General features: G+C 37.2%; 1 protein-coding gene and 1 long non-coding RNA gene across 3 annotated transcripts in view; one reads left to right on the top strand and one right to left on the bottom strand.

Annotated features, from left to right (window-relative positions):
• Window positions 1–434: 434 nt before the first annotated feature.
• rasgrf2a (Ras protein-specific guanine nucleotide-releasing factor 2a) overlaps window positions 435–21,352 on the bottom strand; it is a 61,250-nt gene continuing 40,332 nt past the window's right edge. For both annotated transcript variants that reach the window (XM_009305082.5, XM_009305083.5), the window contains 12 exons: window positions 19,882–20,007; window positions 18,512–18,601; window positions 18,303–18,409; window positions 14,715–14,827; window positions 12,301–12,361; window positions 11,345–11,448; window positions 9,158–9,242; window positions 7,160–7,357; window positions 6,986–7,065; window positions 5,021–5,138; window positions 4,845–4,913; window positions 435–3,576 (listed from right to left, as the gene is read on the bottom strand). In XM_009305082.5, the coding sequence (XP_009303357.1) occupies window positions 3,478–3,576; window positions 4,845–4,913; window positions 5,021–5,138; window positions 6,986–7,065; window positions 7,160–7,357; window positions 9,158–9,242; window positions 11,345–11,448; window positions 12,301–12,361; window positions 14,715–14,827; window positions 18,303–18,409; window positions 18,512–18,601; window positions 19,882–20,007 (1,250 nt within the window). In that variant the 3' untranslated portion in view covers window positions 435–3,477. The remainder of the gene's footprint in view (window positions 3,577–4,844; window positions 4,914–5,020; window positions 5,139–6,985; window positions 7,066–7,159; window positions 7,358–9,157; window positions 9,243–11,344; window positions 11,449–12,300; window positions 12,362–14,714; window positions 14,828–18,302; window positions 18,410–18,511; window positions 18,602–19,881; window positions 20,008–21,352) is intronic.
• Window positions 4,250–21,352, top strand: part of LOC141376286 (uncharacterized) — a 501,640-nt gene continuing 484,537 nt past the window's right edge. Inside the window, exon 1 of the long non-coding RNA XR_012386080.1 lies at window positions 4,250–4,529. This is a non-coding gene — a long non-coding RNA (uncharacterized lncRNA). The remainder of the gene's footprint in view (window positions 4,530–21,352) is intronic.

Here is a 21,352-nt window from a genome sequence, read left to right as displayed (position 1 = left end):
AAACGATAAAGTGTACAAGTTCATAACAGGGTGAGAATGTGGTGAAATCTGAAGACGTGGTAAAAATCAGACGAGGGCTTTTCTTTTTCTGGATGGCTTTTGTAAATCGTTGCTTGGGTTTGGGGAAGCATACGGAGGTAAGCAGTCAGCCTGTAGTAGAAGCTGTTGTCTGCGACATACCGCCCTGTAGCATTAGTTTTAAAGACGAAATGCAGCCATACGCATCATCACAGCACTTACATTCACTAAAATAGCCACTTGTGAAATTAAGCCTAAGGTATTTATGAATAATTTGACAATTTTCCTTTTAGTAAAAATGCAACGTCAAGTCAACAACTCATATGCAGATCATAATTATGTAAGCTTTTATGTAAGATTTTTTTGTGCTATAATTCATCTTTTGAATGTATAATTAAAAACAAGCATACTGAAGATAAGGCAAAAAGTTTTATTAGCTTCATGGAAAGATGTACAGAACAGAGAAAGTTGTCTATTGTTTAAAAAAAAAGACAATAATTTGTTTATGAAAAGACAAAGTCACTCCTTGAGGAGTATTTAAATGCAGAACAACAATGCAGGGCTGCCTAATGCTGAGTTCAGACTGCAGGATTTTCAAAGTAGTCATGTCACAGGTGTTTTCACACTGCATGACTATCTGGGCTGCTTTGTTTACACTGCAAGATGGATCGGCGACAGGGGCTTTCACATTGCATGACTTTACAGTAGGAAGAATCGCTGACAACTTCGTCCAAACTACGTCTCACAGCCAAAAACACATAGTATATCTTTGCTGCTCTCTCATTGGCTGTAGGCGATCGCTGATGTTATTTTCAGTCAGAACACATTCCACACGGCAGGATTTGAATCGCCGAGAGCTCCAGATATTCAGCACGGCAAATATCTCACAGGCATCGGCGACTCATCGGTGATTCTCTCAGATCGCTTCTTTGAAAGTTTATACTGTGTGATTGTCTCTCGCGTGCACCAGCACCGATTTACCTGTGATTTCGGGCATCTATCTTTGATTTCTCAAAACCTGTCGGCGAGTCAAAATCGGGGCTAAAACCATGCAGTCTGAACTCGGCATAAAGTTCTCTAGGTTTTCCAGGTCAAAGTTTCAATAAACACTCGTATAAATAATGAAATAAACAGGGCACTGTACAGACATATGCTTGAATAAATAAAAAAACAACAATCTATTTATCTTTATACAAAAACAGACTCAAAATGAACATTTAAGAAGGTGTAAAATGTTAAAAGAGTGAATTTTATGGAAACAACCATAAACTGTAAAATGGAGAATGACTCGTTCTCATGTTAAAAACGAACAATAAATGTGTCCTCTGCATTAACCTTCAGATATTCTGGATTTTTTACTGTAGTATGGAGTGTGCTGTTTCAGTATAATGGCACACAGATCCGGTAATAAGTCAGTACTACAGTACTTTGGCCTTACCATCACGTAATCCGGTAAGGTTTGAGCTCGCAGTATCGAAAAACAGATGATTTGAACAATAGAAACTGCTCTCGTTAATCCAAAATGATCTAGCGATTCATGCAAACACATGCTGAAAATATCAAAATACGCCTACAAACAAAACATGCAGTGTGATCTGACTATATAATTATAATTACAATTTCTCTCAATGCCATGAGCGCCTGCTGTTCTCAGGTAAATCCACCAGAGGCCGCTGTCGACTGACTGACTGATTGACTGACCCACATGGTCACAGAGTTTTAAAGTCACTTCCATCAGCCGGTTTGTCTATAAGCTGACATGAGTGATCCGCTCATGAATCGGGGCTTTAAAATGCTCCAGCGTCCCTGTATCTGTGGTTGCACTCAGTAAACATCGGTGAGTTCAGTTAACTGATGACCTTCACGGCCAATCCTAGTCATTTCTGTTGGTCGTGTGAACAGAAATGGCACAACAGCGCTCAAATGTTAGCGGGAAATGGACTTTTTTTAAATTATTATTATTATTTCAGTTTCGATTTGTACCGAATTCCAGTATCGTGACAACCCTAGTGTGTGTACAGGTATATTAGGTTTACAGGGACACAGAGTTGTATATTGACTTGGGTATGGCTTAGTTGTTCTCTATTAAGGAGGTTTACACCTCGTTTCCCTCTAATTCAACACTATTAAAAATCATATTTAACAAAGTCTTTTGATTTTCAAATATTGCCACTGGAGGGTTGGGTTTAGGGTTAGGGGTGGGGTAGTGCAATATTATAAGTGGTTATTACTACATAAAATAAGGAGTGTCCCTGTAAACCATGTATACAAGTAAATGTGTGTGTGAGACATTGCTTCATCTTAACCCTAGTGTGTGTACAGGTGTATTCGGTTTAAAGGGACATGAAGTTGTATAACGACATGGGTATGATTTAGTTGTTATCTATTAAGGTGGTTTAGAGGGTCACACCTAATGTCCCTCTAATTCAACACTATTAAAAATCATTTTTGGTTTTCAAATTTTGCCACAGGTGGGTTGGGTTTAGGGTTAGGGGTGGTGTAGTGCAATATTATAAGTGGTTTTTACTATATAAATTATGGAGTGTCCTTGTAAACCATGTATACAAGTACGTGTGTGTGTGACCTTGCTTCATGTAAACCCTAGTGTGTGTACAGGTATATTAGGTAAAGGGACATGAAGTTGTATTATGACATGGGTATGACTTTGTTGTTCTCTGTTAAGGTGGTTTAGAGGGTCCCTCGAATGGAAAACGCTTAAAAATCATATTTAACAAAGCTTTTTGATTTTCAAATTTTGCCACAGGTGGGTTAGGGGTGGGGTAGTGCAATATTATAGGCAGTTTTTACTGTATAAAATATGGAGTGCCCCTGTTAACCATGAATACAAGTATATGTGTGTTTGTGTGGACGTTTATGCGCTTGTTTATCTGGTGTACAAGTAAATTGTATGATGACATGGGTTGTACTCTAGTAAAGTGGTTTATGAGGACATGCCATGTGTCCTTGTAATTCAAAATACTTAAAATTATATATATATATATATATATATATATATATATATATATATATAGGGGTCGGGGTGAGGTAAATAGCGTTTTTTACAGTATAAAATACATTATGTCTATGAAGAATCCTCATAAACTATTTATACAAGTAATTTGTGAGACATTGTTTCATCTAAACCCATTTGTATGCATACAAACATGAACACTAATATACTAAAGACATGATTAGACTTAAAAACCGAGCTGATATTTTCGCCTTCAGGTAAAAAACATTATCAAGAGATTATCAAACTGATATTAAATTGCACCATCCTATAAATATGTACCAAGAAATTTCATAACATTTACAACAAGGCACATTAATACCTGAGTTTACAGCAATCATCTGGAATGAGGTGAATATATATGGATAAGTGGTTCAGACTTTGAGATTTGGATTCTCACAAACTGACTCTCTGGATATCGGAGTCTGGTGTAAACATGATCATTGTGTTTAGTTGGCAGGTGGAAGTCTTGGCTCGATCTTCAGAGATAGTTCATAAAGCGTGTCCTCGTCCATTACAAGGGTCTTATCCAGGAGGAACTGTGTCACCTGAGAGAAAAACAGTCTTTCATAATCGGATTCCACATTCGGATCAACTGTGAATCAGTAAGTAAACACACCTCAGGCCCCATAATACACGCGGTGCGTGTAGAAATAATATTTTTTCTTCTGGAGAAAGTCTTATTTGTTTTATTTCAGCTAGAACAAAAGAAGATTACATTTTTTAAACACCATTTTAACGCCAATATTATTAGCCCCTGCAAGCTATGTTTTTTTTTTGTTGTCTACAGAACAAACCACTGTCATACAATAACTTGCCTAATTACCCTAACCTGCTTAGTTAACCCAACTAACCTAGTTAAGCCTTTAAATGTAACTTTAAGCTGTATAGAACAGGGTCCCCGCGGGGTCTTAAAAAGTATTAAAAAGTCTTAAATTAAAAAATCGAAATTTATGGCTTTAAAAAGTCTTAAATTTGCTGTTCTAGGTCTTAAATATTTTTGCACAGGTCTTATTTTTGCGATGTCCATGTAACGCTACATCTAATGCTTATTTAAATTCTTTTTGTTGTTGTTGCTAGATTTTTGGGGTGTTGTAGTTCTATATTTCACAAGTCCAATTGTAATTTGCGGAATTACAACTACAAAAAAGTCAACTTGCAATAGCCAATCAGCTTTCTGATATTAAACTCAGTGCGCGCGGCGAATGTGACGTCATCGATGTGTTTGCGGAAGTTCGCTTTAAGTGCGCGCGACATGATTTCGGCTGGCAGAGTATGCTGTTATTTCACTGACACATGTCGCAAGCGCAGTTTTATAAGTCGGGAGCGTTGTAATGCGAAAGAGCGAAATTTAAATAACTTTATTTTACCCCTAATTTTGTGCTTTTACATTTTCTCTCGCGTGTTTTTGATATTGCGATATAGGTCTTAAATTTAATACTTAATGGTCTTAAAAAGGTCTTAAATTTGACATTATGATATCTGCAGAGACCCTGTAGAAGTGTCTTGAAAAATGTATAGTCAAATGTTATTTACTGTCATCATGGCAAAGGTAAAATAAATCAATTAGAAATGAGATATTTAAACTATTCTGATTAGAAATGTGTTGAAAAAATCTGCTCTCCGTTAAACAGAAATCAGGGAAAAATAAACGGGAGCTAATAATTCTGAACTCAACTGTATGCAAACTTTTTTTTTTTTGCCAAATGGTTGATTAAATGTTCCAAATTTTCAAAATATTCTTTTCTACTATCATACAGGTCAGGTTTTTCAGGGTTAAAAGTGTACATGAGGACACTATACATTAACACTGTACCTTAGGTTGCAGTTCAATCCTATAGGGCGCCTGCTGAAACTGTCGAATCTCTCGTATTATGTGTGAAATCTGCGAAAAACATAGAATAGGATAATTAAAGACCGATCTTTATTGATGTCTTTCAACAATTCTGACATGTGAAGTCCTACAGTAACTTTGAGCAGGCCAGCACTTACCATCCTCATTTTAGAGAAGTTGACGAGACCCTCCTCCGTGAAATTGGGTGTTCCTTCCTCGATAAATGCCAAATCTGTCAGGTACATGCCCAGATAGGGCACACACGGTGGGTTACAGCTGTGGATTAAATACAGTAGCAAGTGTAAAATCACATAGTGTGTATATTATTCTGTAAATAAAAATAGTACAATTATCTAAATATTCTTAAATTGATCATGAAATATTAAGAAAAGTATATACAAATTTATAGTTAAGCCTAAATCTTTTATCAAAGCAAGAAAATAATCTTGATTTCTGCTTATTTTATTATCACACTTCATGTGAGGTTTGCCACACCTCAAGGAATTTGTGGGATATCATGAAATTTTTATATATTTGTCCATCTAAAGGAGTATCAGGGATTTTTGTTTGTCAATTTAAATTCAAGTTTCTACTTATGAATATATATAGTCAAGCCCGAGATGTCGTGTTGTTTTTAAAACAAATTTCAGCTTTGTTTTATTCTATTCGTGTTCATCAACTGTCAGTGACTAAAATCAAATGCTGTCACCAGAATGTACCTGTTACAGGGGTCTTAAAAAAAAATTAAAAGTTGATAAATCAATGTAGAAAAATATAAGGCCCTTAAAAAGTATTAAAAAGTCTTAAATGCTATTTTGCAAGATATTAAATGTTATATCATTTTTGATTATGCAATGCATGGTTGTATGCTAAAGTTTGCCTGAATTAAATCTGCGAATATCAGGATGCTGTGTTTATGAAATCAATGATATCCTACTAGATTTGACATAATGCTGCTTTGTTTACTGCAGTAACCAAGGCAACACCATTATTTTTGCAGTTCTATAGGCGCCAACCTGCTGAATTAGATAGATTTAATAGATTTTTAAGCCCTGCTGAAAAATCCAGCTTAAACCAGCCTAGGATGGTTGGCTGGTTTTAGCTGGTCAACCAGGCTGGTTTTAGAGGGGTTTTAGTCACTTCCAGGCTGGTTTCTAGCCATTTCCCAGAAGCCCAGCCATAACCAGCTGTGTCTAGCTTAAACCAGAATGGACAAGCTGATTTTAGATGGTTTTAGCTGGTCACTTTCCAGCCTGACCAGCTAAGACCAGGCTGGAAATAGCTGGAAACCAGCCTGTAAATGGCCAAAACCCCTCTAAAACCAGGCTGGTCAACCAGCTAAAACTAGCCAACCAGCCTAGGCTGGTTTAAGCTGGATTTTTCAGCCAGGATATGAATAATGTTTTAGTTTGGATGAACTTCTTCCATTAATATTTAGTAAATATACTGTAAGCTAAAATCTCCAATGTTTCCGGTTAAAAAGTAGTTATAAGGTCTTAAAATGTATGGAAAGAGTCTTAAAAAAGGTCTTAAAAGGTATTGAATTTCACTCTCTGATTCCTGTATATACTCTGTGTTAACTAAGACAAACATGCCAGGATTATGTACATTTTAATAGCTTTGGCTTCAAAATGACAACTTAAAAAAGAACAGATGACAGAAAAGCTAAATATAATGTTTGTAAAACTTATTTTGAGCTATCAAACATGGGAGAAAGAGCACTTCACAGCCTTTCAAACAGAAAATACTTCAGTTTTTTTATTTTTTATTCTGAGGTAAATTATCATTGCTGTTCTCATAGTTGCTAACTGGCTATTAAAGTCCTACAAAATTGAATTCAAGCTAAAAACATTTAAATATTGTGTTTAATATTATTTTAATATTATATAATTAATATATAAGCCCAATAAAACCTGTTATTACGTTTATTAGCTGTCATGGAAGGTCAGCTGTAGTCAATGAAAGCCAGGGAAACGTTAGCATGCTACGTTTTAGCATTTTGATTCGTTTTTACATTTGTTTTGTAATTCTTAATACCTTTTGTTTCTCAGATAAATAAAGCAATGGTTTGATCATTATACTGTAAAACAAGACCAAAAAGGCAGTAACAAACGTGAACTTACTTCTTCAGAGTTTCCCTCAGGTTCTTAAACCTCCCTTCAGACGACACGATCTTCTGCAGCCTATCCATTAATGCCTTGGTCTGATTAAAAAAAAATCCATGGATGATTAAAATGACCAAAACAGCCCCTTAAAAAATAAATAAAACACAGTCTTTTATTTTATTTCAGACCTACCTGTTTGCAAACCTTGGCCCATGTCTTCTTCAGCCTGTAGATGGCGCTGCGGTTCAGTGCAGATGTGATTTCCAAGACTCCGTTGTAGTTGTTGAGACAGCGGCAGATATCAGCCACTGCCAGCCACTTGTCAATGGATCCAGCCCTGGAGCTCACATCTGCATGAGCCATAATCTCAGAAGCTACCAGATTACTCATCTGTGGAGACAACCCAGTTACACTGCTTCAAGAAAATCACATGAAGCCATTATGCATATTACATGTAGTGTTAACGTCAAAATGATTCGCCCTCCTGTGATTTTTTTTCGTTTATTTCCCAAATGTTTAACAGAGCTAGGAATTTTTCAAATCTATTTCTAATATTTGTTTTCTTCTGGAGAGAGTATTATTTTATTTCTGCTAGAATAAAAGCTTTTAATTTGTTCAATATTATTAGCCCTCTTAAGAAATATTTATTTTCATAGTCTACAGAACTAACCACTGTTATACAATAACTTGCCTAATTACCCTAACTTTAACCTATTTAACCTAGTTAAGCCTTTAAATGTCACTTTAAGCTGTATAGAAGTGTCTTGAAAAATATCTAATCAAATATTATTAACTGTCATCATGGCAAAGATAGAATGAATCAGTTATTAGAAATGAGTTATTAAAACTATTATGATTAGAAATGTGCTGAAAGAAAGTCGGAAATTGAGGAAAAAATATATATGGGGGGGGGGGGGGGGGGTAATAATTCCGACTTCAACTGTATATTGTAAAGCTTGTCTATATTGGATCTTTTCCTTGATTTCATTTGATACATTTTCTTTTTATTTTCACCTTTATCTTTAATTCTATATTTCTTATCTATTTCTGAGTATCACCTGTAACAAACGCAATTTCCCACTGGGATTAATAAGGTATTTTCATTGTGATTAATATGCATAGTCTTTCTCAATCTTAAATTAGTATATTAAAACTATGGTTTTCTTCTCGAAAAGAGATTTTTTGTTTTTAAATCAGTGTGCTGATTACAGTGCTCTTCATAAATTAACCCAGAAGGCACAGGATGTCAACATGACGTCAGATTGGAGTCGGGATGTTGCATTCTGTTTGGAAATGTAAAGCGGGTTAACGTCAATGACTAACGTCCTATCTAAAAATAACCCAATATCAACGTCTAATGATGTCACAGCTTGGCGTTGTGTGGACATTACCACTATGATGTCTATCAGATGTTGGACTGTAGTTGCCATACCTGACAAATAAATGTATTTGATGTTAATATGACGTTGGTTTAAGATGTTGGCTCAACGTTGGATTTTGGTCACTTTCCAACATAACCTGAAATCAACCAAATATCAACATCTAATGATGTTACAGCTTGACGTTGTGTGGTTATAACCACTTTAACGTCTTTTAGACGTTGAATTTTGGTGGCTATACTTGATAAATAAATGTCAGTATTTGACACCAATATGACGTTGGTTTAAGATGTTGATTCAACGTTAGATTTTGGTCACTTTGCAACACAACCTAAAATCAACTGTAAACATAATTTCTTGTCATTAATAAACGTCAAAATAACGTTTTCCTTAGACGCTGATTGGACATTGAATTTTGGTCACCTGACATCACACCCTAAATCTTACCTAATATTAAAGTTTTATGACGTTGTGTGCCTGCTGGGATTACACCCCTTATAGATATTTCTTTTAAATTCATAGTTTTTCTATAAGATGCTTTATAGTATTATATTTGTGCATATTAGATTAGTGAGTACCAAAGCCAAAAATGGAACTAATCTCACAAAATAACACGATCACAGTAAAAAAACAAAAAACAAAACAAAAAAACGAGTACACCCAAATTTATATGTTGCTAAGAAATATTAAATAAAATAATAAAATTAAATTTGATAAACAGGAAAAATGAAGAGAAACACGCTGTAATAAATATAAAGTTTTGTTGAAGTTTTGTAGTGGTGTATATATAGTTTTTTAAATTAGTGCTCACATCATTGAAGTGCTGACTGGTCTTCATAATGTATGGAGTTCTTTCATTTTTGTCCATCTTCATCCAGCCTTGACCAAGAAACTCCCTGCAAAGTCAAACATCATTATCAAATATAATGCATAATATAAAACAAACAACAATTTGTGTGGATCCAAGTGTTGATGTTTGCTCTGTTTGTATTAGGACTGCACAATATTGGAAAAATCTGACATTGCGATATATTGTTTTGCCACTATATATATATATATATATATATATATATATATATATATATATATATATATATATATATATATATATATATATATAGCCTTCTCACCAGACTGCTGTTGTGTTTGCGATAAGGAGGGACAAGGCTGAATCCAGCTTCTTATTTGCAGCTTCTTATTGACTCTATCCGGTTCACCTTAAAAACCACGAGGCTTCCGTTTTTCAGCTTTTTAATATATATATATATATATATATATATATATATATATATATATATATATATATATATATATATATATATGAGCAACATCACACAAGTAGCATCCCACCAGTGCTGATATACAGCCATATTGCGCTGCTTCGACTGTGATAAGGCTGAACGTGATATGAAATGCCATCCGTCTACAGAGCCTTCTCTCCAGACTGCTGTTGTGTTTGCGATAAGGAGGGACAAGGCTGAATCCAGCTTCTTATTCGCAGCTTCTTATTGACTCTATCCGGTTCACCTTAAAAACCACGAGGCTTCCGTTTTTCACCTTTTTAATTTGCGCTCAAGAGAACACACTGAGCAAGGGCTTATTATGGAGTTCTGGCGTCATCTTGTGAATAGACAACGTCAACCGCCGCCGACGAGCTCTTAGAAATTGTAAATATTTTAAAATAGGCACTATTCTTACAAATAAACTGTATAGTTACAATCTAAACAACTACATTCTCGACTAGAAAAGCCTCTAAAGTACATTTAGTTGTCTAACAACAGTAATATTTGTCAAACTGTAGGCTGCTTATTGCTTGCTGTATGTGGGCGGAGTAATACACAGAGGTGAAGAGGCCTTTGTGTGATGTTACTGGCAAAATATCACACGGCTTTTAGCCAACCAGATTCAAGAATCAGACATAACTGTTGTATAAATAAATTTCAATATGAATATAATGTCACCAGATGATTTGAATAGCTCTATTTGGAAAGTTTTTATTCATTTAGATTGACTGGGATGAGTAAAGGTGCTGTATGTCAGTTTTTGACTCTTCTAAAGCATAAAAACCCCATAATATGTTTGCAGATATTTCAGAAACATTCTAAGTGAACATTCTTGTTTATCTGAAACACATTGCTGAAGTCAAAAATTCTGCTTTGAACATGTGTCGTGCCGGAACATCTGTCTTTGTTTTGGTCCCTTTAACCCGCCCAATGCCAGTTTAGCCAATTATATTTTAGCACCTCGAGTTGCCTTTGTGGAAATCAGCGTAATTCATTCATTCAGTTATGGAGGCTCTTTAAGCATGTGCCTGTGACCTGAAATTTGACCTCTGGCGGAAAGTAGCAGCACTAAAATGGGACGCAGATTCAGAGTTCCACATGAAGCGATTAATAATAGAAATATTACAAATGTAAAATTAGGTGAGCAGATTACATTGTAACCCCGTGTCCTAACAACACGCAATTGTGCTGTTTGCACTAGACGAAGCACGACAGAAATGTAAATACAGCCATTCAGAAACACAGAATAGTGCACTTTAGTGAAATGGTAAGGTTTTTATTCTAATTAACACATATTAAACTCAATGGTGTAGAATTAGCATGGATGGAAGGGGACGTGTCCCCACCAATATCCACAGATTATTAAAATGTCTCCACTGATAAGTTAATCGCCTCCAAAATAAATGGCTTTCTCAAAATTACTGTGCAAGACTCAGGTTAGACATGGACATAAGCGGCTATATTTCAAAGAAAAGTGTCAGTCACCGCATAAATTATAATAAATAAATAAAACAGTATTCAAGTACAGCAATTAAACAACCAAATGTAAAATAACATGGTCAACAATGTATGAATAATAAAAAGTGTATAACATTTAACAATAGCTTTATTATTTACTTAGTAATGAATCATATAATGTGACTACTGCGGATACACCCAATGCGATATCGATGCTCAAACGACATATTGTTCAGCTCTAGTTTGTATGCACTCACTCATAGGGAATATTCCGGAACACAATATGGTCCAGCAGGGTGATTTGTTCTGCTAGCTCCATTGCAGATAGTGACTCAAAGCATTCGGCCCTCGGACAGTCCACCTAGAGAACACAAAATAAAGTAGTGCTTTCAAACTATTAATCACGATTAATCACATCCAAGGTAAAAGTGTGTATTTACATAATATATACATGTGTACTGTGAATATTTATGAATATATGTTTAAGTACACACACATACTGTACGTAAAATACAAAAATATATTACAATTAATATATTTACATTTATATATAATTTGTATTATATATATATATATATATATATATATATATATATATATATATATATATATATATATATATATATATATATATATATATATATGTATATATGTATATATGTATATATAGACAATCCAATAGACAATACAAAATAAAGCTCAGATTTAATAGACATGATCCACAGAACCACAAGATTTTGACACTCTGCTGAAGTCTGGAAAACTCACATAAGACAATTGCATTAATGTTTTATATATATATATGTACACATATATATATATAACATTGATGCAATTGTCTTATGTGAGTTTTCCACAGACATCAGCAGAGTGTCAAAATCTTGTGGTTCTGTGGATCATGTCTATTAAATCTGAGCTTTATTTTGTATTGTCTATTGGATTCAAGTCAGGTGATTGGCTGGGCCATTCCACAGCTTGATTTTCTTTCTCTGAAAGCATTTGAGAGTTTTCTTGGCTGTGTTTTGGATTAATATCTTGCTGAAACGTCCACCCATATCACCCTGCAGCCCAAGAGCAGTTACTTACACAGTACGGACAAATAATTTGTAAACATGAACTTTTGGATGCGATTGATCAGGATTAAGCGCTTGACAGCACTGAAAAAGTAGATCTAAACACAGAAATCTAGCTTGAGCGCTGCTGTGACACTAACCATTTGGACGATATCCTCAATCTTCAATTGTGAATCGTCTTGTTCTTCCTGAGAAAGCGCACTGGGGAAAGATGAGCATTAATAAAGAAGTAGTTTAACTATGATGAACAACATGCAGCCACTACTTTTATTTATTATTTATTTGAATTATTTGTAGTGCTGGTCAACGAGTAAATTTGAAAAATCGTAATTAATTACAAGCTTTTTCTTTGATTAATCTAGCTAGAACACAATTAAATGCATGATTTACTGTGCTTAGTCTAGCTTCAGTTTTTTGTGGTGCTGGGCAACGAGCAAAATTTCAAACTTATGATTTAATTGTGATTTGTTCTTACTTGCAAAATTCAACTGAAGTGTATTGGATACTTACTTTTAAAAGCTAATGCACTGTGAGTTAGCACAAACAACTTTATTCCATCACATAACGTTAACAAAAATGATTAATATATTGATGTAATGATGTAAATAAATGTGTTGTGCATTGTTTGTTTAAAATACACTAACTAACGAATGCAACCTTATTGTAAAGGGCTCTATTTTGAAGGTCCATGCGCAGAGCGCAAAGTGCAGGGTGCAAACGCTTTCAGGGCGTGTCAGAATGTGTTTTTGCTAATTTAAGGACAGGAAAATCCGCTTTGCGCCAAGGTGCATGGTCTAAAAGGGTTGAGTTTATTTTCTTAACGAGTTATAGGTGTGTTTTGAGAATAAACCAATTAGAGTCTCATCTCCCATTCCCTTTAAGAGCCAGCTGCGTCGTGCATAGAGCGCATTCACTATTTACAGGACGCAAAGTAAGTCTAAGTGGAAAAAATGAGCATTTCACAAGCAAACAGTTAACAGTGTTTTAACAGAACAGAACATCTACTGCGTAAGAATGAGAGAAAAATGATCTACTTTCACTTTCGCTCTTGGATAGGGAAACCTTTACGCACAGACATCAATTAGTCTATAAATAATTAATTTTGTTTGTTAAGCGCAAATATTCGTTTCAAAACTATTTCTAAATTCAGTTCTAATTTCCAGCAAACGAATAAATCAACAATAATAACAAAATGAGCTCAAAAACCTGAGTTATATCCTAAAACACATGCTGTGCCCCATATGGTCTAAAACCTGACAGGTGGGCAAATCTAAGCTTGTTTTTAATAAAACAAATATAAATATGGATATAATAAATAATACTGCTAATAATAATAACATTATACAAAAGCAAATTGTTATGAATGAACTGAAAAAGCCTCCCGAGATGAAGAAGACATAAAAGCAGTGATTTTTCATATTTATGTCGGCTAGAAAATAATATGTTTTGTAATATTTTAATCCTTTATATTTATATTCTATATCTATTCTTATTATATCCTATATATATCCTTAATATTTACATTTTTTCATATGTAAAGATATTTGCCTATTGCTCTCTTGTGTGTATTAAGCAGTGTGTAAGCGAGGCGCAACTCTGCGCTGGAGTTTAGACCGGGTTAGTTTTGGTCTAATGAAAAATCTATTATAGTTTCTCAAAATGGCAACGCGCCAGCGGTTCGCCTCAGAACGCCTTCCTTTTTAGACCAGAACGCCTATGGACGCACAAATGCATTTGCTATTTAAACAGCGAAGCGCAACGCCTCAAAACGACTCTTGCGCCAAGCTGAAACTACCAAAAGACTACTGCGCCACGCCTTACGCCACACTGCGCCGGGTGTATGATAGGGCCCAAAGTGTTACTAATTAGACATTAATGTAATTACATTAAATCTTAAAGACTAAAACCAAAGCTATTTGCCACTGCCAGGGAATGTTATGACAATTAAATAATCACTACATCAGAGGTTGGTTCTTAGTTCCTGTCCTTGCACCACTGTTTTCAGATAACCAACTAGATCAGGGGTGGCCAACCATGTTCCTGGAGAGCCACCTCCCTGCAGATTTCAGTTGCAACCCATATCAAATACACCTGCCTGTAATTATCACATGGTGTTCAGGCCCTAATTAATTGGTTCAGGTGTGTTTGATATGGGTTGCAACTGAAATCTGCAGGGAGGTGGCTCTCCAGGAACAGGGTTGGCCACCTCTGAATTAGATAGATGAGAGCTTTAAGTGTTCAGAAATGCGGACTCACTACAGAGTTTTCTCTATAGTTCTTACTAACTTCAGCACAGAAAATCTTAACATCGCTTTAAAACTTTTATTCATGGATTTGTTTAGTTATTAGCTATTACCTGCAGCGTATGGATTATAAAATGCTTGGTTCACACCAAAATCTAAAGCTCTCCCATTCACTGCGCTCCAAGTTTAACAGCTACTGTATGACGACTTCAGCTACTGAGAAACAAGCAAATGTGAAAAGTGTAATAATCTATATTGTTTGAAGGTGTTTGTCTTGTGCAACTGAAGCGTATGAATGCAGTCAGACTGACCTCAGTATATTGACTGCAGCTTTTCTCTCCTGCGGCAGAAGATCTGGATCTCTCAGCACCTCCTCCAGCAGAGCCATCACAGCAGTCGTCAGCTCTGCGTTCATCTCAAAGTCCTGCAGAGACCAACACAAACACTTCACCATTCAGTGAGTACTTCATTATTATTATTTGCTTTTCAATAAAGACAACATACTGTACATAAAGCAGGTTTAACACTCGACGTGACGAAACAAAACAAGAGCTGAACCCAGAATAAATGTACTGTAAATGTAGTTATGTGAGGTGTTGTTGTGTGATTGTTATGGGTTTAATTGTACATCTTGAATTGGTGTATATGTTTGGAGTTTGGAAAAGATGGATTAAGGAGAAGAGGACAAAATATGATGAAAAAAAATTACAAAAATAATACGGGGGTAAATGATGGTTGGTTGAAGAAGGTTATTCATATGCAGTTGAAGTCAGAATTATTAGCACTCCTGTATATTTTTTACACCAATTTTTATTTAATGGAAAGAATATTATTTCAACACATTTCTAAACATAATAGTTTTAATAACTCATTTCTAATAACTGATTTATTTACCATGATGACAGCACATAATATTTGACTAGATACTTTTCAAGATGCTAGTATTCAGCTTAAAGGGCTATTTAAAGACTTAACTAGGCTCATTACGGACACGTACCCATGTCTACATTTCTGGGGGCAGCGAAATACAAAACCAGAGGTTTGTCTGCTTGCAGTTTTTGCAAATCCGCATGAGGCCACTGTGTATGCTTTTGATGATCTCAAATTTCTCTCGAGCATCCTCTTCTCACATTAATCCACCAGAGGGCGCATTATATAAACTATACAGCTCGCTGTCGACTTCCCCAACCAATAGTGTTTTTAAAAGCAATCTAGAAAAAGAAAAGCCGTCACTGCCACATGATCCCACCACGTATTCAGCCTGTTGTTTATTTATTTATTCTTGTTTTACCTGGTTTCTGGAACTGTCTTTGCCTGGCTCGAATCCTATTATCGCATACAACTCTGCTCCATGTACCAAGTCCGCCGAAGTACGCTACTGGACAAACTGGTATCATCGGAAAAGCCGTCCACATTATAGTAAACGGTCAGCTGGTAGTGCTAAAATGAACAGAAGTCGTCGGCTACGTCATACCGCCCCATACCGTTCATTTTAAAGATGAAATGCAGCCAGACGTACCTCTGGCTACATAATTCGCACTCTTCACAAATGTAGACAAGGGTACATATCCACAATGAAAAATATATCTTAAGGGGGCTAATAATATTGACCTTAAAATGGTTTTAAAAAATAAAAAAATGCTTTTATTCTAGCCAAATAAAACAAATAAGACCTTCTCCAGAAGAAAAAAAAAAAATAGGAAATACTGTACAAAATTTCCTTACACTGTTAAACACTGTTTGGGAAATATTGGAAAAAGAAGTAAAATTCACAGGAGAGTAAACAATTGTGACTTTAACTGCATGTGTAGTGATATGTGGCTCAGTTTCTGACATGAGTTAGCATCTCAGGAGCCCTCGGGTGGTAGGGGGGGGCTGCTGACATTTCAGAGCTGTCACTATTGCACACAAAAACATACTGAAGCCCAAAGCAGATCTGACAAACACTATGCTCATGAGGTGTGAGCCACGACACCGCAGATGAATGAACCTGTGGGAAAAAGGTCTGTCCTGATCCTGATCACAAGCTAAAACAAATCATAAACACAACAAACCAGCTTTAATGCCAGACACTACAGGCACCGGTCAAATTTACGAATTTATTTCCCTCAGGTCACCTCCTTGAGACTATACTGTACAAAACATCACTAAATTAACAATCATTCATTCATTTACTTTCGACTTAGTCCTTTATTAATCAAGAATGAACCGCCAACTTATCAAGCATATGTTTTACACAGTGGATGCCCTTCCAGCCGCAAGCCAGTGCTGGGAAACATCCAAACACACTCATTCACTACGCAAAATTGAGTTTTTTAATTTCCCCTATAGCGCATGTGTTTGGACTGTGGGGGAAAACTGAGCACCTGGAGGAAACCCACGCCAACACGGGGAAAACATGCAAACTCCACACAGAAACGCCAACTGACCCAGCCAGGATTTGAACCAGCAACCTTCTTGCTGTGAGTCGACAGCGCTAACCCCTGAGCCACCGTGCCACCCCAGTAAACTAACAATTTTTCGTATTTTGTGATTCATGTTTATTATTATTATTATTATTATTATTATTATTGTTAATGTATGCTTTTTAATAGCATTGTGGGACCTTGATCTTTCCTCCAACAAGTGTTCGATGTTAAAAAGTTTTAAAAAGTTACTTTTATTGACACTTTTAATAGTTTGATGTGATATTATCAGGGTTGGTGTTGTATATTATACTACAAAAACCTGGTGATAAACTGCCAGTACTTTTTGTGTTATTTTACAGACTTAACACTTTACATATTATTTATTATACAATAGATTGTTTTAAACCACCAAAACTTTAGCAATAGTCATTTTGATAAAACCCACAGTTGAATTTTCAACATCAAAAGTAGACAAACCAGAGATTAACATCCCATAATGCAATTCATAACCATAAATAAACAGAGAAAAAATATGAATCATGAAATACGGTTAATTAACATATATATTTTTACAGTGTAGTAGAATAAAAATATTCTTGAAATAGGCTCTTTTTGCAACTCCAGTTGAGTTTTATATTTTTGAATCTATTCAGCTGATCTTCAGGCCTGGCGACAGCACTTTTAGCTTAGCTTAGCATAAATCATTAAATCGGATTAGACCGTTAGCATCTTGCAAAAAATTATGCAGTGCCTGAAAAAATCTTCCAATATAACTTCCAATATCTGGACATTTTATCCTACACCTCAGATTATGCTACCAACACTTTAAACCACATTCTGCGCACATTACAAAATCCTGGCTACAGTAGATGAGGATACAGGTACTTGATTGGCCTGCCTGCAGCCCCGACCTGTCTCCAATAGAGAATGTGCAGCACATTGTGAAGCACACAATGCGACAATAAACACCCTGTACTGTTGCCTACCCTAAGACTTGTTTGCAGGAAGAACGGGACAAAATGACACCTGAAACACTTCATCACTTGGTGTCTTCAGTTCCTAAACGTCTTTTAAATGTTGTGAAAAGGAACGGCAACATTACAAAGTGGGAAATGCTTTACTGTTACAACTGTTTTTGAAATGTGTTGCAAAACCAAAATTGGACAATAAAATCACAAGGAACACATTAAATAATGTTTGTTGTATTGTCTGCAATGAAATACAAGTCAAAGTAAATTTGAAAATCACTACTTTCTTTTTTTATTTGGGTTTTTCATATTGTCCCAACTTTTTCTCAGTTGGGGTTGTACATTCATTCATTCATTTTCTTTTCGGCTTAGTCCCTTTATTAATCTGGGGTCGCCACAGCGGAATGAACCGCCAACTTATCCAGCACATGTTTTACGCAGCGGATGCCCTTCCTGCTGCAACCCATCTCTGGAAAACATCCATACACACTCATTCACACTCAAGCAAAATCCATGAACAAACCTGCGAGTGTTTAGAAACCCAGTGGCGCAGGACGTTGAGCACTCTGTTGGTGGCCGCCCTGCGGATGAGGAACTCTTTGTCGTAGGATTTCTCTGGGTTGGTAAATCCTGAATGAGAGACAGTGGGAGAATTGTGTGAGGGTGGAAGTGACTACACAGAGCCGACGGGAGGTCTGTTTCAGCTGTCGGAGCGCATCAGTGTCCTCTAACCTTGCGGGCTGCTGTGTCCGGCTGCGGCGGTGGCAATGGCGAAGGCGGACGCGGGGGACACGGCACAGCGGGAGTTATCAGGACACTGACCTATGAGGACACCACCACAGAAAAGCACAGTTAAGGGACTAAAGAAAGAGCTCACATTCATATTTCTTGGAATAACAATTAAAAATAATTTCAGTGAAAAGTTCAGTGCATGCATATGTCAGCATGTAATAAGCAAATAACTTTTTTCGTACAGCATTCTATACACTCATCATCGGCCACTTTAATAGGTACTCCTTATTAGTAACAGGTTGGACCTCCTTTTGCCTACAGAACTGCCTTAATCCTTTGTGGTATGGATTCAACAAGATACTGAAAACATATTCCTCAGAGATTTTGCTCAATGTTGATATGATAGCATCACGCAGTTACTGCAGATTTGTCGGCTGCACATCCATGATGCGAATATCTCGTTCCACCACATCCCAAAGGTGCTCTATTGGATTGAGATATTGTGACTGTGGAGGCCATTTGAGTACAGTGAACTCATTGTCATGTTCAAGAAAGCAGCCTGAGATGATTCACACATTATGACATGGTGCGTTATACTGCTGGTAGTAGCCATCAGAAGATGGAGACACTGTGCTTATGAAGAGATAGACATGGTCAGCAATAATACTCAGGTAGGCTGTGGCGATGATGCAATGCTCAATTGGTACTAATGGGCCCAAAGTGTGCCAAGAAAATGGGAGATACATCATTACACCACCACCACCTGCCTGAACCATTGATACAAGGCAGGCTGGATCCATGCTTTCATGTTGTTGATGGCAAATTCTGACCCTACACTCTCAGAAAAAAAGGTACAAGGTGGTACAAATAATGTTCCTTGAGGGGCAGTTTTGTACCTTTATTAAAGTTGTACCTTATATGGTACAGAAAATACCTCTTATGATACTGTTCTGTACCTTTTATGGTACAATTGAAATGAAGGTACATAATTGTTCTCATAAAAAGGTACACTCTCAGAAATAAAGGTACAGGAGCTGTCACCGGGGCGGTACCTTTTCAAACGGTACATATTTGTACCTGAAGGGTCTATAATGGTACTTCAGAGGTACTTTTTAGGTACATTTGGGTACTAATATGTATCTTTTAAAAAGGTACTGTCTCAGTGACAGCTCCTGTACCTTTATTTCTGAGAGTGTACATAAGTGTTGGACGACTCCTTCTTTAAATCATGTACAAATGTGTTTCTTTGTCTTAAGGTACAATTCTGTTCCATAAAAAGGTACTGCCCCAGTGACAAGGTTTTGTACCTTCTTTGGTACAACATTGTACCATTTTTTCTGAGAGTGTACCAAGGCTGAGAAAGATGGTACCTGCGGGCTGTCGGTAGCGAAGGTGTCTCGGGGTGGATGGGGAACGGCTTGGAGACATTTCTCCAGAGTCACTGGATGTGGGTGTCTCTGGAATGAACTTGTCCAGTGATACTGACTCAAGTACAGCTGTCAGGAAAATCATAAATGCTCAGTTATGTGTTTTGTATGACAACATTTTTAAAATTCAATCTACTTTATCATTTATATGTGACCCTGAACCACAAAACCAGTCATAATTACAGGGGGTTATTAACAATTAACACATGATCCCACCTTTAGGACGCCAAAACAAGATATATGGAGTGTCAGCTCCTTAATAGGGAGAAATAGTTTTCTCTGCTCTGCATGCACATATATGTACATATAATATAGGAAAACGGACAATTTTATATATGTCACATATATCAAAGACCTATGTCAAAACCTATATTAAAACCAATATGTTTATATAGGTTCTTTTGTTGTGGGCAGGGCCGGATTAACCAATGGGCCTTATGGGCACAGGCCCAGGGGCCCCTGCGAGGGGGGAGAAAAAAAGACATTTTCAGAGTGTCTTTTTAGGCTAATTGCAAATAGCGCATCTAGTTGTAATAAGCTGTTCACGGTTTATGCCCATCGATGCCTGATTGACAGAGACAACATGAGTAAAGAGCGTATCAGCATTACAGCCTGAGTGGTGCACCTCGTAAAGCGTACAGCAGCATCTTTTGTCGCGATTGATCATCAACCCGGTTCGAATCCAACATCAGCTGAACTCGTGTTACATTTTTTCCAACCCAAGCTCATTCTGGAAACGTAGCCCTGCGGACGTTTCTGGAGACCGCGATTTACATGGCCGGAGGTACGTATGGACGCGTTTAGATTTTTTTGAGCGAACGCTGCGGGGCGGTGTGGCGCTGCTCCACCCCTCCTCTTCGCGCTCGCCGGCCGACGGCTCACCTCCGAGTGAAGGGCTTTCCCGATGCAACCAGTTTGACCGCTTAGCTCACAGCGTTGCGTCGGCGGAGCGGAGGCCCCGGAGGAGGAGCCGGCCGCGGGGACGACGACCGGGATCGAGTCCGGGGAACAGCAGGTTCCGGAAATCAGGTAAGACGAAAAACGGAATCCGAAAAATAAGGGTGAGAACGCGGCGGGATCCGAAAACGTGGACATTTTTTTTTTCTGGATGGCGAACCGTCGCTCGGGTTTAGGGAAGGAGGAGGAGGAGGAAGAGGAGGGCGGCCAAGTCGGCCGATCCGGCGGCTTTTCGCGCGATAACGGCGGGGGCGCAAACGGCGCGTGCTCCCGAGAGGCGCCCGAGACGGGAAAAAGCGCGCACAGCTGCCTCTCGCGGATCCGCGAAAACAAAAACCGCTCGAATACGTACCTCCCAGGACGTAAATCGCTGTCCGCAGAAACGTCCGCAGGGCTACGTTTCCACAATGAGCCCGGGTTGATTTTTTCTCCCCATTACATATCAGATTGGAAATAT

The sequence above is a fragment of the Danio rerio genome, chromosome 10 (genome assembly GCF_049306965.1).
Source record: "Danio rerio strain Tuebingen ecotype United States chromosome 10, GRCz12tu, whole genome shotgun sequence".
Taxonomy (NCBI): domain Eukaryota; kingdom Metazoa; phylum Chordata; class Actinopteri; order Cypriniformes; family Danionidae; genus Danio; species Danio rerio.
Note: the sequence above shows the minus strand (reverse complement) of the source record. Positions and strands in the feature narration are given on the sequence as shown.